The following is a 22,155-nucleotide window of genomic DNA, read 5'->3' as shown; positions in this document are numbered from 1 at the left end:
TTATTGGGAACTTATTACTTCCTTGGTGCTAATCATTCAGCTGCTCTGCCGTAGACTTCACATTGTGAGGTTTCTTGTTTGGGGATCAGCCATCCTCAAAGTCCCTGATAGTGACACTACTGGAAAAATTGTTTCTGATATCACTGGTGGTCACTTCTAGAAAAGCAGGTCTGCATCCGTTTCTCCCAGCTGTACCACCAGCAGGCCTTGACAAGTAGGTGTGGTGGCATAATTTACAATAGCAGGATGGCTTCACTCCACCCTAGGAACCCACCAGCCATCGCCTCCCCGTCCCACCCCAGCTTTAAAATTAGCTCCATAACACTTGCAAACTAATGGACAATTTCTATGTCACCACATTTTATTGTTAGCATAACTGTCCTATAAACCTGCAACAGATGACTCAGCTCAGCTGATACTTGGCCTCCAGAATATCAGGGAAAGAGATACCTGGAAACGACACAAACTTAGTGTGTTAGCCCTCCAACCTCCTAAATTTCCTGCTGAAAGTTTGGTATTTGCGGTCTGTCCTTCCTTTAAGTAGGCAAACTTCAGCGCCAGGAGGTAATACAGCGACTTTAAATTTCACCCTATGTACAGAAAGCTGGCTGAATCCTGCGTTTGATTGAATATGAAATGTGAACTGAGAAACACAGAACCCTCCTCCTCTCAGCACAATGAGATCAGCCGCCAGAATGGAATAAATTGGAGATTGATTTCTGCTGCCCCATTCATTTGCAGAAATTTGCAGACAATTAAACTGTCCCCCTGCAGCACAGGTAGAGCGTGCCCCTTTTATCCTGAGGCTGATTGAGATTTGCTGCCCATCCTCTGCAAAGGTTAGGGTTGTGATTCTCCAGTTCTGATTGAGTAAGGAACTCTCTCCAGGCACAGCCCTGGGGAGCTGAGTAACATCCTGCTCGGACCAGGCAGGCTCTGGGGTCACAGAGGCCAGGCCTGGGTTCCTGTCTCTCACTCAAGCCCTCAGAAACTTTAGAGTCTCTTGTGTCTTTGAACCTCAGGAAAATAGGCATGGTGCTTCTACCTGCACGTTGTTAATGGATTGAATTAGGTAATGTCACAGTGTGCCAAGGACAGTGCTGGCACATGGCAGCTATTCACTCAGTGGTAGTGTTTCCTTTGGCAGACTCACGGAGTTTGCCAAGATGCCAAGCATATCTTAGGATTAGAAAGAAAGAAACAGGTGGTGACCTTCAGACTTGTGTCCAAAACCCAAGCTTCAAACTCTTCAAAAGAATCATCCTCAGGACCCTTCAACCAGACACAGAATTCAGACCCAAAGCATGAAACCAGTAAAGGGTCCTCGCTGCCCCGGAAGCACATCTGACCTTCTCTTCAGGATCACAGAACTGTCCACCCTCCGGCGGTGCTGACACCCGAGTCTGCTGGTGCTGCCCCTCCTCCACCCCTGCTTCAGCCAGAGCGCTGCTTCCAGCTTCTGCAATGCTTTGCCCTGTTAAAATAGCTTCTCCTAGCACATCATTTTGCCCAAAATTTACCAAGTAGGAGAGTGAACAAAGGCAGTGGCCTGTGGCTTCTTTACAAAGTTGTTGCTCTTTTTCCCTCTCATTTATAACCTAAATGCTGAGACAGGAACTGGGAGGGTAGAGGGAAGGGGCGGGGACACATGTCTTCTCTAGCCACTTCCTGCCCCTCGGGGTGCTGGCCCGTGAAGGCCCTCTGACAGGTAGCAAGACAGACCCAAGCTGCTGTCTGGCCTGGGTTCAGTATGAAGAAAGCAGGGCCATGTCTCTCAGATGACACTGCTTTCTTGGAATGGCTCATGGAAGACGTCTCAGCCTTCAGCTGGGTGTGTGGGAGGGAGCAGTGACAGCCGAAACACCGAGCGCGGTGCCCGCAGCTCAGCGCCAGTCTGCTCCCGTCGCATCTGGAGCACCAGCCCAGTTAGTCTCCGCTCTGGACAGCTTGTCTTGATGGTGTCCTGGGCGGGTTCCCTGGGGACAAACCGTGTGACTCAGATGGGTGTGGAGAAGGTTCACTGGGGACGGTTGTCTGCATCCACACAGAGGTGAGGGCAGCGGGAGGGGCGGCGGGAGGAGATGAGCTGAGGAGTGAGGCCGCAGTTCCAGGGAGGCTCAGCCAGCCTGGGGCCAGCGGGGAGTCTGGGTGCTTGTGGGCGTGCTCCCAGCCGGAGGCCAGGGAGTGGGCTCTACATATGACTTACCAAAAACGGCGTCCCTTCCTGCTGATCTTCATAGCAGTTATGAAATGGAAATGGAGTCCATGAAAACACACCATAATTCCCTTTTATGAAATGTCCTGAGAAGGCAAATGTATTCGGCAGGAAGTAGAGTCATGGCTGCCAGCGGCTGGGGCGTAGAACAGGGGAGTGAGTGAGCATATGGGATGAGGCTGATGGAAATGTTCTAAAATTAGTTTGTGATGATTGCACAACTCTGTACACTTCCTGATAATCATTGCATTGCACCCTTATGATGGGTGACTGTACATAAATCGTACCCACATAATATTAATACATAAACACATTGTGGGGAGGAAGGAGGTAGAGGGGTTCCAGCCAGGGAGAGTTGACCCTGACTCTCCTTTCCCCAAATTAAACCTCAGATTTGCATTTTAGGGAGAATTTCAGTGCCCTGTGAAGACAGGGTTGGAAAAAGGAAGAAACTCAACAAATATTTCTTTATCCCTTAAAACCTGTTCCTCACATAGCAGCCAGCATGAAATATGTGTGTATTTTAATTGTAAGTGGGCTCATGTCATTCTTCAGCTTACGTCCCTCCCACATAAACAAATAAAAACACCTTCCCATGACTCACGTTTCATGCAGAGTTAATGCCTCAGTCCTCTCAATTGTCGGCGCAGCTGGCCATCCGGGATCCGGCTTCCCTTTACCAGCTCCTTGGCCGGCCTCCCCTGCTCTCCCAGGCCATGCGGGCTGCGCCCCTGCCGCTCACAAGTGCCAGGGTCTGTTCCTGCTGCCAGCAGTCCCTGCGCCCATGTGGCGTCTTCCCTCCTTCATCCTGCAAGGCCACCTCCCCAGCGGGCCCTTCCACTCCACTCCCCTGCACACAGTCAGCCGCCTCTCCCTGTCTGTCCCCCTGGACTGTGTTCACTGTCGGTTTCCTGCCTCCAAATTCAAGTGCATGAGGGCAGGGGACTTCTCTCTCTCCTGCGCTGCACTATCCCAGATGCCAGGAAGGAAGAGAGCCACAGAGAGTTTTTGAAGAAATGAATGAATGTAAATCTACTCTTCCTCCCCTTGTTAAATCTTCAACCTTCCTGCCTTCCTTCTTCCCTTGGCCTCCACCCTCCCCTCTGTCCCTCGACCCCTCCCGTGTCCCTCACAGTTGTGGGGACCTCTCCTTTATTTCCAAGGTGCTCTTTAGGACTGTGTGATGTGATGCCCCCAGGTAGCATGAAACTTGCTTTTAACGCACTGCCAGTTTCTCCTGAGATCGAGACGTAGGGAGGGAAGCAAATGAGATTGTAAACCCCAACACCCTACAATGGAAAGACGCGGGCCTGGATCAGCCCACGGAAGACAAGGGATGTTTATGTCAGGGTGACAATTCCCTGTAATAGAAGGTAGCATGAGCGAGCCTCCCCGAGGACACAGCCCTGCCCCTTTGACTTACGAAAGATTGGACGAGGCTGCTGTGGGCCTCCTGCCATTCCAGGCTCAAAGACCCGACAGATCATTGGTCACCGACTGCGGGGCTGTAGGGAGGGTCCCATGAGAGGCACATGGCTAATCTCTCACTTTCCTTTGCACGCCCTGTGTGTGTGTGTGTGTGTGTGTGAGACGCTGTCTGATGGATTCTGAATGTGTGTGAACATGTGCCCATGTGCATGAGTGTTTGTGTTTGGGGAGAGAGAACTTTGATGTCAGTGTGCTTGTTCCTGTTGTTCTGGCAATCTGGAAGACTTGCCAGTCTGCAAGTGTCTCTTTAAGATCTGGCACCAGGCCACTCACAGCTGACTTACTCACACCAAAGAAGCACTGAGCGCCTCTCTCCATTTCCTCACCTGCACAGTCCAGCATGAATAAGACCATCCTTCACACTGTGTTGCTCTTTAGAGAGTGCAGACCACCTCCGTGTGCCGTTTCTCATTTCATTCTGATAGCCGAGAACACGGGCGCGTCTTCCTCCTTTACAGATGAGAACCCCCCTTAGCCTCTCTGAGGCTGACTGCGCTCCTGATCCACTCACTCCCCTCCTCCCTCGGGCTTGCCCTCCCCCTGGGGTCAGCTCCGCTCTGCGTCTCCATTCACGGGATGCTGTGGCTGCCTTCCTTTCACCCCACCTCTCAGTCCAGCCCCCGTCCCGGTCTCCCCTTGTACTGGCCAACTTCTTCCCGTTTCTTTCTTTTCCATCGATGCCACAATCCTTGCTTTCTCTGACACTGGACCCTGTTTAACACTGTTAAAAGGTGCTCTTCCTAAAGTCACCAGTTACCTACTCATCGTCAAACCCAGCAGCCCGCTTACAGCGTTCAGCCTACTGGAGGGGAGGTCTGCATTGTGTAACACGGCCGTGCACTCCCTCTTTTTCCAACTAGCCTTTCTGTGGCCGGTGCTGGCCTTTTAGAGACCCGCTGGATGATTGAGTCTCTCCCTTTCCCCTCTCCACATGATCTGGAGAGTGTCAGCTCCTCCTTCACATCTAGCCACTCTCGTTCGTGGGCGACTGTGACTTTTCTGGTCCTCGTTCATCCTTCCCTCCTGAATGCAACCACTGATGTTGATACAGCCTCTAGGGATCTATGTTGGATACCCTCAAAGTCAACAAGTCACCAGCACCCAGCATCTGTGCCCAGAACTGCCTTTTCCTCTTTATCCTCTGTCTTGTGCCGGCTGACATAAAAAAACAGGCACAACCTAAACGTGGAGAGGTCTGCTTTGTGTGGTGGGTATTCTTAGGGCTTCAAGCCCAGGAGGCAGCCTCTCATGTAAAGGCTGAGAAAACTGTTCGGAGGGAAGCCAAGATATAGAGGAGTCTTTGCAACAGCACCAGATAGCTAGAACAAAAGGTTGCTGTTAATAAAAGGAAAGTAGACATCTCGAGTTAAGGAATTTAGTGCTTTTCTTTGTATGAGAATATGCATAGAAATGGGCTCACTGAAATCGTTGCTTTGAAATGCACCTTGGCCGTTGGGGGCCAGTGTCCTGTGTTTTCTCACCCTGAGTTTTACTCATGCTGTTCCATCCAGGGGACTGTAATACGCTGGCTAGACCCTTTGTTTGCTGATATAGCGGGCAGTGTTCTACTCTTCACTTGGTAATGGCAACACCAGAAGACAGGGAGTTACAACAGCCTCTTCTTTACCCTAGCGTTCTCTTCTTTCCCACACTTCTGTCTTCTTCTGTAAACATCTCTTGAATTAGTCACATACTTTTAAACTTCACTGCTTCTATTTGTCTTTCCTTGAGGTTATGGCCACATCACGGTGCATTCAAAGGCTTCACACAATGGATTGACAAATACAGCACACACATGCGAGCCTAGATATGCCTATGGTATTTTGATTGTCAGTCAGATCAGATGCTATGGCTCCTCCATGGTCCCAGTCACAGAGAATCACTTGCCTTCAGAGCACATAGACAAACTCATTAGCACAGACCTGACCAAAGGTGAACATTCGTCGACAACATACAGTTAATAGATATATGCATAAATCACAAAGACAGATAGATATATCCATAAATCACAAATGCAGAGGTGAAACCACAGTCATGGACCAGTTTTATTTTGTTGTTGTTGCAGTCCCTGCCATTGTAAGGCAAATAAATTAAGAATTGGAAGAAAAAGGATGCTCTGCGTACCACAGTGGGCTCAGAGAGTCCAGTGCATATAGAGGCTTCTTTGTAATCAGTGGGTCCCTCCCCAACCCCCTCCCTTCCAGAAGCTGTTTCCTAACCTGAGACTCAGCCTCCTGCTTCTCTTCAAAGGCACTTTAGGCCCAGGGGTTCACACCGTTATTACTACCAAGCTTCCAGGATGTGAGAGTTGAGGAGATGGACTGGCAGCTGCGGGCTTCAGTAGCGGGTGAGCTGGGAGGACACCAGATGTGGGAACCTGACCACTCTGGTCACCCAGCAGGGCAAAAGTACCACCGTCACAGGCTCACAAACAAAAATGTGTTCTTTATGGTAAACAAGGGAAGGTTTGTTGCTGACAGTGAGTATGCTTTTCATTACTTTAGATACATTTTCACATATCGTCATAATGGAAACTTACTTTGCGCTATTATAGAGCAGAATCACTAATCCCCTATATTTGCATAGGACTTTAAATCTTTTCCAAGTGCTTTCCTAGGCTTTCTTTCATATGAACCTCAAGATTTTTTATTGTAAATAAGAGTCATATATTGCACATATTTTGCATTATTTTACATGTTTTCTGTTCTTTTCCTATTCCCTAATAAGCCAACAGAATCTTTATAGATGTTATATATCAATGTTTTATGAATACAATCCAGTTTGTTTTTCATTATCTTTCCAGTGTCCCATTCTGTCTCTCTTCCTCTGCTGTTTTCTGCATGGTTGGGTTGGATTACTTATTTATTTATTTAGTTGGTGTGTCAGTTAGGTTTTTGTTGTTTTAACCCTTCTGACTCTTTTTGCTGTCTTTTATGTATGCATGCTCCAGTTTTCTGTCTTTGCTTGAATTGAGTCTTTGATCATCTTAGAAATCAAGCAGTCTTTTATTTGGACTTATTCACTGAGGTTTTGAATGTTATTCTTCTATGTTCAGTATAGCTTATATAAATTAGAGGGCAACCTATATGGTAGATATATTTTCCTACACATGTTGCTTACATAGTCTGTCTGCTGACTAGGTGAATTGGAGCAATTTACGTAACCTCTTGGAACTTGACATTCCTCATTGGTTAAGGAGAACTAAGAGTTACTTGGGAAATTTATTACAAATATCAGTAAAGCCACATGTAAAGTGCTAGCACATGGTCCAACACATGTTTAATGGACTGTTGTTATGAGAGTAGTTTGTGGTTGTGATTGTGGAGGCAATCAAATGATGATCACAGTGGTTAGAACATGTCTTCACAACTGCCTTATCGTGACCACCTAGGAGTGTCTCCTGCTGATGGGCTCAAATTTAACCTTATCCTAAAACTGAGCATTCAAGAGGTCTCTCACTTTTGCTCTTTATAAATGTCTCACTAAACATCTTCCTGCTTTCAGTTTTTTATTTTTCCTCTTTTGAATTTAGCATTTGAATGTATTCCTAGGAGTGAAATTATAGACTGTAGATAGACTATGTAGAGTATACAGTGAGGGGATATGTACACTTGTAAGGTTCTTGATAAATAAATACTGCCTGATTACTTTCTATAAGAACATTGGTTTACACTCCAAGCATGGGGAAGGCAGTGGCACCACTCCAGTACTCTTGCCTGGAAAATCCCATGGACAGAGGAGCCTGGTGGGCTGCAGTCCATGGGGTTGCTGGGAATTGGACACGATGGAGTGACTTCACTGTCACTTTTCACTTTCATGCATTGGAGAGGAAATGTCAACCCACTCCAGTGTTCTTGCCTGGAGAATCCCAGGGACAGGGGAGCCTGGTGGGCTGCTGTCTATGGGTCGCACAGAGTCAGACACAACTGAAGCGACTTAGCAGCAGCAGCAGCATACTCCAAACAAAATCAAGAGAAAGACTTTATAGAAGCTTTCATAGCCTTTGCTGGTCTTGTTTCCTATTTGACTTTTCTTATATAGAGTTTCCTTTACAACTATTACAAATATGTGTGTGTGTATATACTTATGTGTATGTATATCACTGTCATATAATATATACATATAGATGCACACACATTTTATGGAGCATGGGTCAGTGATGGTATTTAAATGTCATTTGCCACATGATTTTCATAGGAACCTATTATCTGAAGTTTGAGGTGCTTACTTTTGGTACTAACTCAGATGCTTACTTTTAATGATAACCTTTTAACACCCGTCTAGCCTTTCACTTTCACTTTTCACTTTCATGCATTGGAGAAGGAAATAGCAACCCACTCCAGTGTTCTTGCCTGGAGAATCCCAGGGAGGGCGGAGCCTGGTGGGCTGCCATCTATGGGGTTGCACAGAATCGGACACGACTGAAGCGGCTTAGAAGCAGCAGCAGCCTTTTCTTATCTCTCTTTCAATAAGAGGAAACTTTACACCCACCTAAGTTTCCGGTTCAAATTTTATAACATCATTGGTCTCAATGTTTATTTTTATGTTTTCCTATTTTTTATGAGAAGCCATACTAGTAGTGTATTTAAAATAATAACACAGGTTCCTTTTTTGCAGCCATTTATTTAATTTAAAAGGTGAATTACAGATAGATGAGAAATTCTCACAGTGTTGTTCCAATGATTGAAATTTGGGACATACTGTGTGGGACATGAGTTCCAGCAGTAGACCCACTAATCAAAACAAACGGCCTTTGAAAGAACATTGACTAAGATTCTTCATAATGCTGGGCACAGTTTGGACGTTGAGATTGCTCTTCATCCCTTTTCAATTGTGAATGTGAGGACCACACAGTTGACTATGAGGAGAGTCACTTTTGTATCCAGCAAGAGTTCTGTGGGTTAGTGACCAAGCAAGTAATCTCCTCACTTGGCAGGTTAAGAACGGGAATACACAGCACTGAAGGATGTATAAATCAAGACTGACATTGTGAATAGAATGATTCAGAAGATGGGATTAAATAGCTTAATGATAGTCATTGTGAATCACAATGTCAGCTTTAGTATAATTCTAATGATGTACTTGCTAACGCTAATGAGGTTTGATAGAATAAAATTAACAATGTCCAAACAGCTGTATGCTTTCACAACAAAGGAACCATATCTCAGAGCAGACTTATACATCTTCTCCTTGGGGGTTTTAGTCAATTGATTTGTTTTTTTCTCTTTTAGGATATATTTAAATTTGCAAGAACTTCTCCTGTCCCAAGACAAAAGAGGTCCATTGTGGTATCTCCCATTTTAATTCCAGAGAATCAAAGACAACCTTTCCCGAGAGATGTTGGCAAGGTAAGTCAGACAAAGACAAATGCCAAAGCATGTTTTTATTATGAGATGAGCATACATGAGGCAAGCTGACTCTGACTGGCTTAGCAACCCCAGGAGTTGGCCTCAGTTCCTCTATGGTCAGAGGCCAAAGGGTTTTGCCAAGAAAAGAATGTCAAAAGGTCATGAAAAAGGGATTTTAAAAAAAAGTAACACCTTTGAATGTCATGATTTGAAGATCAACATGGTAGATAAAGATGCAATAGTTGTGACATGAGGGTGTCATTGGTTAAGAAATAGACTCACTGCTTTTGTATACAATGTCCAGGCCATCAGCCAGATAAATCCCCTTAGTATAGCAGTATGATGATATGTGTCATTTAATTTAGATTCTAGTTTTCAAATGTGTAGGTCTAGGAACACCCTTGGGGCAGCTCTCTAAAAGCAAAATCATATCAAAGCAATTAAACCACACTAACCAGATCTAGTTATAACTATAAAGAAAGCTGAGCATAGAAAAATTGATGCTTTTGAACTGTGGTGTTGGAGAAGACTCTTGAGAGTCCCTTGGACTGCAAGGAGATCCAACCAGTCCATCCTAAAGGAAATCAGTCCTGAATATTCATTGGAAGGACTGATGGTGAAGCTGAAACTCCAATACTTTGGCCACCTGATGCAAAGAGCTGACTCATTGGAAAAGACCCTGATGCTGGGAAAGATTGAGGCAGGAGGAGAAGGGGATGACAGAGGATGAGATGGTTGGATGGCATCACTGACTCAATGGACATGGGTTTGGGTGGACTCCGGGAGTTGGTGGTGGACAGGGAGGCCTAGCATGCTGCGGTTCATGGGGTCGCAAAGAGTGGGACACGACTGAGCGACTGAACTGAACTGAATCAGATCTAGGAAGCATCATTGAATGAATCAGAGCAACCACTTTTCCATGAAGAAATATTTACTGCTAAATAGGCAGAAATACTGATGCTGCCTGGTCAACACATTCTGTCCCCTCAGGAAAACCGACATGGAGAATCGAATTTTAACCAGTTCATATTTTTCAGGGACCTTGGAATTGGAACAGTGGTGGTTAGTCGAGTGGATGATCTGAGTGGCTGGTGCTGTTGGATTGTTTATCTATTTGTTGAATAGAAACAATATGGAGGTGGGAAAGAATGAGGTGTATCTGAGGAGCAGGTATGTCTGGTTAACTGCAATGTAGTAATCAAGGAGAAGAGTGATACAAGTTGAAGTCAGAGAAGTTGGCCTGTCTTGTGGGCCTTGGAGACTGTGGTCACGAGTCGGTTTTCATTGTGCATGCAGCCGGAAACCACTGGAAACTCTCCCAGGTGTGTGTGCGTCTGTATATTTTGCTCCCTCTGGCTGCCTTGTTTGGAATGATCTGTGGGAGCAGGATGTAGGGAGGAGTGGACACAGAGATACAGCCAAGAGGAAGGTTTCATAGTGACCTACGCAAGAGTTTGGGGTGGCTTAAGTTATTAGAAATCTATTTCTATTGTAAACTAGAAGTGTGAATAATTCAATATCCTGATAATAACCGTGCTCATGATTTAAACTACCACTGTGCCAAATATATCTTTCTTTAAGCAAAATCTTCCCAGGTTTCCAGGATATGATGCAAAGCAGAGCTGTTGTAAGTGGGCAGTGATAGGGCTGGTGAGCGCTGACCCTTTGGGCAACACAAGCCTCTATGGTGGCCTTTGTGAGATTTCCCTGAAGCCAATGGGCCAGAGTCCTCAAATCTGCAAGTTTCTGCCCCCAGATAGTTTGAGACACAAGTTTCATCCTTGTCCTGTAGGTTTTCTTCACGTATACTTAGTTCAGCCCGTGCTGTGGTGGGGTGCGAGAGAAGCCACGTTGAGCAAGCAGCCAAATGAGGCTGGTGCTGCTGGCCCATAGCTCTTGCAGGCTGAACCAGTCCTACTTCAAGAGCTGTGGACTGCAGCACAGCATCACCTGGCTGCTTGCTCGATGTGGCTTCTCTCCCATCCCACCACAGCACCATGGAACCAGAAACTCTTGGGATGGAGCCAGGAACCTGTTTTTTCTTACCTTCCAAGTGATTCAGTTATGCACACTCAAGTTTATGGAGGTCCAATCTAAAATACTTTCTCCTCCTCTGCCTACCACTACACTGTAATACTTTCAGTAGTGGAATTTCAGTTAGTTTATTATAGCATTAAATAGTTTACAAGGGTGAATTTTCACATCTCAGTTGTCTGAAAACTTGGTTGTTCTGGCACAATTATTACTAACACCACGTATCCCCTTAAACCTATCCAGCTTTAGACAATAAATTTTTTGCGGTCATCCTAAAGCTTCCTTCAACCCCATACATTCATCCTCCTGAGTATATTTAGAGAGTTTTCACAAGACCCTTTCTTTGAGATCAATAAATATGCAGCTAAGGACATTCTTCTGCATGGTTTCTTACTTATTACAGCCTCAAAACACTATTTGTTTTTCTAGCCAAAGACATCTCTCCTCAGCCCCTATGTTTCTGCCCACGTGGGCTTTCAACCTGGATTCTCTACAAACAACAGCTTTTCCAAGTGCTGGAGTCTAGTAACATCGTAATGGTGTGAAAGCCTCCCAAGCCTCCAGATGGCTTTTACACAATAACTGCACTGCCTTGCAAAAATTATGTATTTGTCCATGCTTCTTAGGCCTTTGAAGGAACATATTTTCCTCTCTGTGTCTGCTTGTTTTTATTCATTCCTCTTATTCTTTTCTTTATATCTTGTATCTATCCTAATCAGTTCCACCAACAGCTGATGAGCAAGGCTCTGTGGAGCTGTGGGAGGGTGTGGGAGTCTTCACAAGTACTGGGCAGACTGGGAGAAGGGAAAGGAGACAGGAGAGGCTAGGCTCTGGCCTCCACACATCACCGCTCCCATCCACCCAAACTCTGCAAATCAGGCAGCTCTTACTTTATAAATACTATATATCAGATTTTGGTGTAGAATGTGGGCATAAAGTATGAAGACAGTTGTATTACTCTGGGCTCCCTCGGACAGGAATTCAAATGCAAGTCTTTTGTGTACCAGTAACGGTAAGGACCTCCCAGGGGGCTCCGTGGTAAGAGAATCCACCTGCCAAGCAGGAAACATGGGTTTGATCCCTGGGCTGGGAAGGTCCCCTGGAGAAATAAATGGCGACCCATCCTGGTATTCTTGCCTGGGAAGTCCCATGGACAGAGGAACCTGGCGGGCTACAGTCCTTGGGGTTGCAAGAGTCAGACATGACTGAGCGACTAAACAGCAACGGCAGCAGCAATGCAGATAGGGAGTGAAGGGGTGAAGCGGGCGAGGGAGAGCAGGCAGCTGACAGCAGCCAGCTGAGAGGCCTGTTTCCCGCTGTGGTGGACTGGACTGTAGTCCCACGGAGAAAGGCTAGGAAACCACGTAAAGCACACTCTCCGGGTCATCCTGTCTGTGAGGGAGGGAGCTGGGTATCTGTCCCAACCCTATCAGTCTGGCTGAGGGCTGCTCCCAGAGGGTGACTCCCTCAGCACCTCTGCCATGCCCCGTGAAGTGTGCACAGGCAGTGGGCTGCTGAAACCTGGAGGAGAGCCTTTAGGCCTCGCGGCAGCTGGAAGTCTGCCAGTGTGCACTGAACGGCTGGGATCCAAGGTGAAGTCCAAGGGGCTGGGGCTGGGCATTGATGAATTCTGCTCCATCACTGAACTTGCCATAAACACTTCTGCTTTGCAGGCTAGGTTTTCTCTCTTGGTCTCATCCCCTGCTTCCAGCTCATTTCTCAACTTTCTTATGCCCCATGCCTTTGAAGCCACTGCACTTGCCCCTCTCCACTAATAAGTACTTGCTATGTACTAGGAGGGAAAACATCTGAAATTCAACCCAATTCATATCAACAAGGATGTATTCCACATCTACTATTCACAAGGCACTGTGCACGAGGCTGCTAAAGTAATGGCAAAGGAAACAGAGTCCTTGATCTCACAGGATTAAAGATGAGTAGAAAAAAGTCATCACAAATTCTTTGTCACAGTAGAGTGTAATCACTTTTCAGCTATTGTGTTGAATTTTCATTAAAAAAAAAACCAAAAACCATGACCGTCATCCTCCAAGGTGCCAAACGAGGCTCTGAGTATGCTGTGACCTGTCCGAGATTCAGTCAGTTCAGTCACTCAGCCGTGTCCGACTCTGTGCGACCCCGTGGACTGCAGCATGTCAGGCTTCCCTGTCCATCACCAACTCCTGGAGCTTGCTCATTTGGCACCTTGAAGGATGACCTGTCCACAGTCACACACCTAATGGCAAAGGCAGGCTTTGTGCGAGCTCTTGGACAATTCACAGTCTATGCTCTTAACCGATGGCTCACGGCTACTCAGTGCAATCATATCCTTGCTGAGAATTACTTTCTTTAAAATATCATTAAAACTAACTTTAATTCCTTGCAATGTACCAGAAAATAAGATGATTAGAGGGGTGGGTCAATGGATAGATATATGACAAAGCAAGTATAGGAAAATGTTAATGGTAGACTCTAGGCGATGAGCACAGTTGATTACTGTGAACATCTTTCAACTTTCCTGTGTGTTTGGAAATGTCATACTATAGTGTTGGGAAACATTAAGTTTAACTAAATATAAATTATTACAAAAGGAACAAGAGCTGGCATATTGACACAAAAGTACTGGGTCTTACAATTCAAGAGAATGAATGGAGACCAAATATATGTCTCTTTATTTTCTTTTTTGTCATATTTTAATCACGGTCTGAATTTCTTTAAAGAAAGAAGATCCATACACTAAAGGGTAATAATGATAGTAAGGTGCTGCAGCAAATTAGCCCCTGTGGCAGATTTTTCACAGCTGGAGGCTGTGCCATGGTGTATTTACAGATAGGGTATGCAGACAGCTCTAAGTATTAGGCAAAGTTTTGAAATATGCACATTTTATCTATTTCTGCCAAATCATTAATTAGTTGATAACTTAGCTAAATTATTAAAATTTGGGGGCTTATTTTCCATCATAACTCCCAATGTTTGTGGGGGGAAAAGGGTAAAAATCCTGGTTGTGAATATACTTTCTCAAGCCTGTGAGTCCCTTCCCATTTTTGAAGTCTAGACAGCGAGGAGAATCTGAGAGTATTATGACCTGGAGAGAAATATGTAGTTCCCAACATATGCTTTTTTTCCCTCCCCCTTCAATGTGTGACTGTTTCAAAATTTGGGCCATAAATAAGTTCTCAGTTTTACCAATTTTCCCTGATAAATATTTGATTGCGTCTCTAGAGATTTTTGAGTTCTTGGGCCCGATTGATTGAGAGCAGGGGACTTTAAATCTGTGAGGCAGCAAGGAGTTCTTTGGGAGACGTATTTTATTCTGTTTTATATTAAGTTTGAAAGACAAGTCATTTATGAAATGCTTATTAGAGATTCTACTTTCATCACAAACCCTTTTCATCAAAACCAATGAAAGTACATTTTACTGAAAATCCTTTTTTTATATCCACTATAAATTGGTAGAATGGGCCTTTAGAAGGACATCTTTAACCCATGATGGAAGAAATATGTAATGGGACCATGTGCTCTTCATAAAGGGAATCAACATAGATCATTAGACCAAATCATGAAAACCACTCAACCAGGACCCTGCTTTGATTGTGTCATGAATGTAAGTCACACATGAGGACAATTTACAGCAGGTTCTAAATATTTCTCAGAGTTCTGGATGTGTGGTTGGTTAGCAGTGCCCCCACATCCAGGTACTCTCTTATGCCCACCTGTGCAAAAAGGTGCTAAGGAGTCTTATAGTCTTGGAATTGAATTTGTTTCACTCAATTTCATAGTCTTTGCAGCACTTAGAGAACCCATGGGTGCCAAGCTGCATCCCTAGCAGCTGGACCAGACTGCTGATAACTGGATCTGTCTTCATTGAGCCCTGCTCCAGCTCATCTTCCTACTAACATGAAGACTTAGGGTGCCTTGCTCCATCCTATGGCCTGATTTGTTTTGTATAATCACCACCCGCCTTTTAAAATCCATCATTTCACATCTCTTATTCAAGTCTAACTAATATCTCGTCTCAGAAATTTACATCTGTTTGATTTCCCCATTTTAAAACAAGTAGCAGTTTTATTCAGTAACTAAAAGTTTTTATTGATTCTTGCATCAGTTCAGTTCAGTCACTCAGTTTTGTCCAGCTCTTTGCGACCCCATGGACTGCAGCACACCAGGCTTCCCTGTCCATCACCAACTCCCGAAGCTTCCTCAAACTCAAGTCCATCAAGCCAGTGATGCCATCCAGCCATCTCATCCTCTGTTATCCCCTTCCCCTCCCACCTTCAATCTTTCCCAGCATCAGGGTCTTTTCCAATGAGTCAGTTCTTCGCATCAGGTGGCCAGAGTATTGAAGTTTCAGCTTCATCATCAGTCCTTCCAGTGAATATTCAAGACTGATTTCCTTTAGGATGGACTGGTTGGATCTCCAAGGGACTCTTGAGAGTCTTCTCCAACACCACAGTTCAAAAACATCAATTCTTCGGTGCTCAGCTTTTAGTCCAACTCTCACATCCATACATGACCACTGGAAAAACCATAGCCTTGACTAGACGGACCTTTGTTGGCAAAGTAATGTCTCTGCTTTTTAATATGCTGTCTTAGATTGGTCATAGCTTTTCTTCCAAGGAGCAAGCATCTTTCAATTTCATGGCTGTAGTCACCATCTGCAGTGATTTTGGAGTCCAAAAAAATAAAGTTTGTCACTGTTTCCGTTGTTTCCCCATCTATTCCCATGAAGTGATGGGACCGGTTGCCATGATATTAGTTTTCTGAATGTTGAGTTTTAAGCCAACTTTTTCATTCTCCTCTTTCATTTTAATCAAGAGGCTCTTTAGTTCTTCACTTTCTGCCATAAGGGTGGTGTCATCTGCATATCTGAAGTTATTGATGTTTCTCCCGGCAATCTTGATTCCTGCTTGACTTCTTCCAGTCTGGCATTTTGTATGATATACTCTGCATATAAGTTAAATAAATTGGGTGACAATATACAGCCTTGACATACTCCTTTCCCGATGTGGAACCAGTCTGTTGTTCTATGTCCGATTCTAACTGTTGCTTCTTTACCTGTTTACAGATTTCTCAGGAGGCAGATTTCTCAGAGGTGGTAATCCCATCTCTTTAAGAATTTTCCACATTTTGTTGTGATCCACATACTCAAAGGCTGTGGTGTAGTCAATAAAGCAGACGATTTTCTGGAAATCTCTTGCTTTTTCGATGATCCAGCAGATGTTGACAATTTGATCTCTGGCTCCTCTGCCTTTTCTAAATCCAGTTTGAACATCTGGAAGTTCATGGTTCACGTACTGTTGAAGCCTGGCTTGGAGAAATTTGAGCATTACTTTGCTAGGATATGAGATGAGTGCAATTTTGTGGTAGTTTGAGCATTCTTTGGCATTGCCTTTCTTTGGGATTGGAATGAAAACTGACCTCTTCCAGCCCTGTGGCAACTGCTGAGTTTTCCATATTTGCTGGCATATTGAGTGCAGCACTTTCATAGCATCATCTTTTAGGATTTGAAATAACTCAACTGGAATTCCATCACCTCTGCTAGCTTTGTTGTATAGGAGAGAAATTTTAATATTGGCGATATAAAATGTCCAAAACCTCAGTGCTGAAAATTTCTTGGTGAGATGAGCTGAAGAAGTGATTTCTACATTCAGCGACCCCAATTGTACATACTTCTTTCAGATTTCCATGACTGAACTCTTCTCACTTCCTGGGACACACCTTCTTCATCCTCACTCCTTATGGCCACCCCGTTTACACTCTGAGGCAGCACATCCAGTGGAACACTTGCTCCACTGCAGGAAGTCCCCCGTCTCCTCTGCAGCATGATGGCGTCTAACCGCAGGTGTTGAGCACTTGCAGTGTGGTTGCTGCTGCAATTGATGAACTGGATTTTTATACTTCATTAAATTTTAACATATTTATTTATTTATATATCCACTTATTGATTTATTTTGGGCTGTACCATGAGGCATGCAGGATCTTAACTCTTTGACCACGGATCGAACCTGTGCCCCCTATATCGGGAGCACAGAGTCTTAACCACTGGACTTCCAGGGAAGTTCCAAAATATAATTAATTTTATTTTGAACTTGAAAACTACTACTTGATCCAGTTATTCAAACAACTTCTCATGTGAATGCAACTTTTCAACTGTAATTTTTTTTTTTAATGAAGTATAGCAGGAGACACAAGAGACATGCATTTGATCCCTGGGTCAGAAGATCCCCTGGAGTAGGAAATGACAACCCACTCCAGTACTCTTGCCTGGAAAATTCCATGGAGAGAGGAGCCTGGTAGTCTCTAGTTCATGGGCTTGCAAAGAGTCAGACACGACTGAGCACACACGTACACACACACACATAATTGATTTACTAATAGAATATAGTGTTAGTTTCAGGGGTATAGCAAAGTGATTCAGTTACATGTACGTATTTTTTCAGATTATTTTCCATTATAGGTGATTATAAGATATTGAATCTATCTCGTAAATTTTAATCTAGATACTGATAAAATATTTTTGTTGAGAATATGATATCTAAATTGAAATGTAAGTGTAGAATTTTAAAATAGTACACACACACACACACACACACACACACACGAAAGACTGGAACATATCTCATTAATAATCCTTATATAGATGTCATATTGCAATAAAATTATTTTGAATATATTGATATAATTAAAATTAACCTCATATTTTTTTCTTTATTTTTTTAATGTGTCTACCAGAAAATTTTAACTTATTTATATGGTTCATGTTATATTTCTGTTGTGCAGTGCTGGGCTAAAGCCTATTTTTGATACAGTCTCCTCCATGAAAGTTTGTCTTTGATCTCCTTTACACATTTGTTTATACCTCTTAGATGACACAACGCATTTTGGGCAGCAGTATAGTTTCTTTTGTATTTATTTTATCTTCACATTAACTGTAACTTACCAAGAATAGTGAATGATCTATTAACACTTGGTAGGGACTCAAATATTCTTTGATTTGAATTCTAGCCAGGTCTATGGCTGGTTGACTAAGGTGTTCACTGGTTACTAATTTAAGTGATCATAGCTGGTTGGTTGTTAGAAAGGAGTTAACAGAGCATTATATGACCAGTCTGTATGTTTCCAACAAATTTTAATTTTCCACAGTGGCAGAGAGGCTACCAGATAAATTGCTTGGCAGTCAACCATTATGTCAGGTCATATAAGCATCCTCAGCAGATTGTAATAGATTTGATGCTGATGGATTTGTGTGTGTGTGTGTGTATGTGTGTGTAGAAAGAGAAGGAGTAAAAGGGCGTAGGGGAGAGAGAGAGAGAAAGAGGGGGAAAGAGTGAGCAAAGACAGTGCCTGTATTTCTGCATCTGCTTATATATGCTATGATATTTTAAATCTAGTCAAATAAAAAACTCAAAACTGATCACAACTGAACAGAGTTAATTCTAACTTATTTTGACTAAGTCTAATAAAAGCTTATATTCACTATTAGCAAGTGTTGCCCTCTTTCTGCAAAGTTTAATTAATGGTAAAACATAATTGAGTTGTTTTGGTTGTTCGCCAAATACATATATATGCAAAAATCTCCTCCATGATATACATCCAGCAAATAAAGGCATCTTAGCCTGTAGAGGAAGCAATATTTTTAGCCCTGAGTTTATCACCCTTTCAGTTCTCAATGTGAAAGGGTCCCAGGGCTTTATTGTTATGTACATTTGGCCTCAGACTGAATTTATATTTAATTATTTGTGAACATTAAAGGATCTGGCATTTCAGCTTAAATTATCACCCTAGAGGTAGGAGAGTTGAGAAATTTTCAAATTCAACTAGAAATCTTCAACACCAAATGAGTGTCAGGATCTAAGCCAAGCATGACTATCCTTGTTGTCCAGGGCAGGCCTTATAACAACCGTTTCTTGGATGGGGAAATTGAAATTGAGAGCAATTAAGTTACTTGCTCAAGGTAACACAGGTAAAAAAGTGACAGTACTGGAATAGGACTCGTAAATGATTTCTGCACAGTGACATAAGTGAATGTTTCATTTTCATGGGTCTTTTCCATTTGCATATGCGCTCACATGCAGAAACCACGCGTGTTCTCAGAAACCAGTATTATGTCCCCATTGTACCACTGAGGAAATGGAGGCCGAGTGCCGTGCAGGACAGTCCACTTGTGGCACGGACTGAGTCGTTGTGTGAGTCGAGCTCCTACAGCCTTGCCATCTGCCGTGCACCGGAGCTCCAGATGAATTTCAAAGCAGCACATGGCATGGGGGGAGGGGGAGGCCCTTGGAGGCAGTGGACACATACAAGCCAGGGGTCAGCCAAAGATGAGAAGCATTGCTCCCCTTTCCCCATTATCCTGCAGAGAGTGATGCCAGGACTGGTCAGACAGCTGAGCACACCAGAGAGGTTTGCCAGCAGATACGCTCTGCTCCTATAGCTCTCCCTTCTCAGTCGGCCAGTGGACAGGTAATTAGACTTCCGGGGGTATCTGGCAGCCTGAGGGCAGGTACCCATATTTATAGAAGTCATCTAAGATTCCAGATTCCCACACATGATGCCTGGGGCAGAGGTATACTGGTAAACTGACTCTTGGGGCAAGGGAGCACTAACTTCTATGACTTGTATGTAGTGTTTGTTACTTTCTCTGGTGTAAATACCCCTGCAGTGGCCAATTGCAAGCTGCCAACTTGCAAAATTATTGCATATTTGACATTTAACACTTGGCTTTCATGAAGCAGTTAAGAGCTGGCTCCAGCATAGCAGTGACCTTGGGGCCCATAGAATGTGACTTTGGATGCGGCCAGGGTGCCTGGTTCCCTGGGGAGTAGTGCTGGTGTGGAACCTCCAGTCGGGGACGTGGTATACCCATTCACCCTAGGCTTTAGCTTGTTTCTTGTCCAGAGTGGGCACCAGGGGTCATTTTTGGACAGCTCTGCTCCTTTCAGGGCATGAAGTAATTTGTGTAAGGTCCCACAACCAGTGAAAAGTGGACTCAGACCTTGAATCTGTGCTCTTTGAGCTCCTCCATGCCTCTTCTCCTTTGCACAAAAATTCCAAATCAGTTTCCCAAGGCTGAGAAATCCTCTGACAGTTGTGCCAGTTCTACCTGGAAAATGAGAAAGGCGGAGATAAAATTCTCTGTGAAGTGCAGAGAAATGAAGCTAACCTCACAGACGTTTATTTGATGTGCGTGTTTGCACACTGAGCCAAGGCCAGAGGTCATGTCTTAGTAGACCACGTGTTGACAAGCAGAAAACGACTCCCTTCTCTGTAAGGAAAGTTACTTTTTCACTTCAGACTACACGTTTTTTGTTTTTTGTTTTTTTTTTTTGGTCAGTATCTCTGCTGACAACCCCCTTCAAAGGGATCCAGGAGGAACAAAGCGAAAGCAGGAAGGGCCAACTTTGGTGTAATTAAGCGATTATCACTGCTAGTTTTTCTCAGCCCCAGGACCACAGCCGACTCAGTCAATAAGGGCTGTATAGAAGCAGGCCCAGGCACCATGGGGAATGGATTGGCCCTTTCATGATCAGCCCTCCAGTCCCAACTGGGCCGAAGATTGAGCCAGAAATGGAGGGAGACAGCAACAGGCCAACAGATAGTTTTCTGAAGACAGTGGGGGATGAATGTAAAACCCACATCTATTTCCCTTTCTATCTTGAAACTAACACTCATTCCAAGTTGAGTTATGGGAGAGAGACTTCACGGTGGGGCTCTGGCAGGCATCTGGGTTTGGCCTGCCTGTGTAGGCAGTAGTGGGGAGATGGAGGACATGAGACCCTTCCTTGCAAGGCGATTTCCATCTGTGAGTCTTTCTTTTGAGACACTAGCATTTCCTGTTGTCTTGGGTGATTTGGATCATGACATGAAGAAAAGCCTCAGTTTAGGCCTCTTGGGCAGGCAAATATTCACCCTGTGCTGAACAATTGGGCCTCACTCATTCATTCACTCAGAAATGTTTATCGAGCAAGTATGTGTTCAGCGTTGCACTGGCTGCTGCCCATATATTCCCCCTCAAAGAACATCCATCCCAGAGGAGACACAGACCAATGACCAGGCAGATAAGCACCATGATAGAGAACCATGGGAGCGAGGAGACACTGAGGAGATAGAAGAATTGATTGCCAAGAGGATTCCTGACTGATGTGTACCAGTAGGCAAGTAGATGGAAGGAGAATCTTCCAGGCAGTGGCAAAAGCATGATCCAGTGTCTGAAGGCAGGAGAGAGGGTGGTGTGTGACAAGGACAACACCTCAGATGTAAAATTAGACAATTAACGGCTGGAAATCAAGGAACTATAAAAACAGCTTCAGGGAATCTGCGCCTTCGTCTACGGTGACAGAGGTATAGACAGGGGAGTGGAATGGCGTGACCAGGTTTGTGTTTTAGGACAATTAGTCTGGTTTCAGTGGGTCATACCTGAGGGCCGAGGAAACCAGGAGCAGGAGAGACCCAGATGGAGGCTGGGACAACAGCCGGGTGGGCAATGAATGCTGCCTGAGCAGGGGACAGCAGGTAGACTGGAGAGAAGACTCAGGGTCGGCAATGCCTATGGGGAGGCGAGGCGGCATTGGCGGGTAGTTGTGTGGCAGGGATGAAGGAAGCAGAGGAAAATCCTTCTGAGCTGGGAGCATTATGCCTCCAGAGGGTGCTGAGGAAAGCCACCTGGGTGTTGGGTGTATCTGTGGGTCAGGAGACCTTTGGTGAAACTAAAGGGACGATTTTCTCCCCCCTCGACAAAGTTTCCTCTTTACTAAAGCTGCTGTGCTTGCCTCCTTCGAAAAAGACCACGCGTCCCAGAGGAACTTCTGCATGTCATATAGATAGAGGGGGATGTGCAGACCGGATGGAGGAGCTCTGTCTCAGGGAATGGGTTGATTTTGCGCCCGCAACAGGCTTGAGGGAACACCAGACTCTCAGAAGTCGCTTTCTGTGTCTTTCCCAATTTGAACACAAATCCTGCCAGATCCATGCCTAGGGATTTTTAGTTTAGTCCTTCCTTGCTGTGGATTTAAAATCTTTTTTTTTTTTTCCTGGCGGCTCAGAAATGCATAACAGCTGTATTCACTGTTGGCC

The 22,155-nt window shown here is 44.5% G+C and overlaps 1 protein-coding gene and 1 long non-coding RNA gene across 3 annotated transcripts in view; one reads left to right on the top strand and one right to left on the bottom strand.

Annotated features, from left to right (window-relative positions):
* The window catches only part of CDH13 (cadherin 13), a 980,233-nt gene that overhangs the window by 432,279 nt on the left and 525,799 nt on the right, over positions 1–22,155 (top strand). For both annotated transcript variants that reach the window (XM_043435590.1, XM_043435589.1), the window contains one exon: positions 8,935–9,051. In XM_043435590.1, coding sequence (XP_043291525.1) covers positions 8,935–9,051 — 117 coding nt within the window. The remainder of the gene's footprint in view (positions 1–8,934; positions 9,052–22,155) is intronic.
* LOC122420464 lies at positions 304–2,989 on the bottom strand. The gene is made up of 3 exons (XR_006263289.1): positions 2,820–2,989; positions 2,207–2,301; positions 304–1,976 (listed from the first exon to the last, which is right to left on the bottom strand). It is a non-coding gene; the product is annotated as an uncharacterized LOC122420464 (long non-coding RNA).

The sequence above is a fragment of the Cervus canadensis genome, chromosome 18 (genome assembly GCF_019320065.1).
Source record: "Cervus canadensis isolate Bull #8, Minnesota chromosome 18, ASM1932006v1, whole genome shotgun sequence".
NCBI lineage: Eukaryota > Metazoa > Chordata > Mammalia > Artiodactyla > Cervidae > Cervus > Cervus canadensis.
This window is presented reverse-complemented; position numbering and strand designations above follow the sequence as displayed.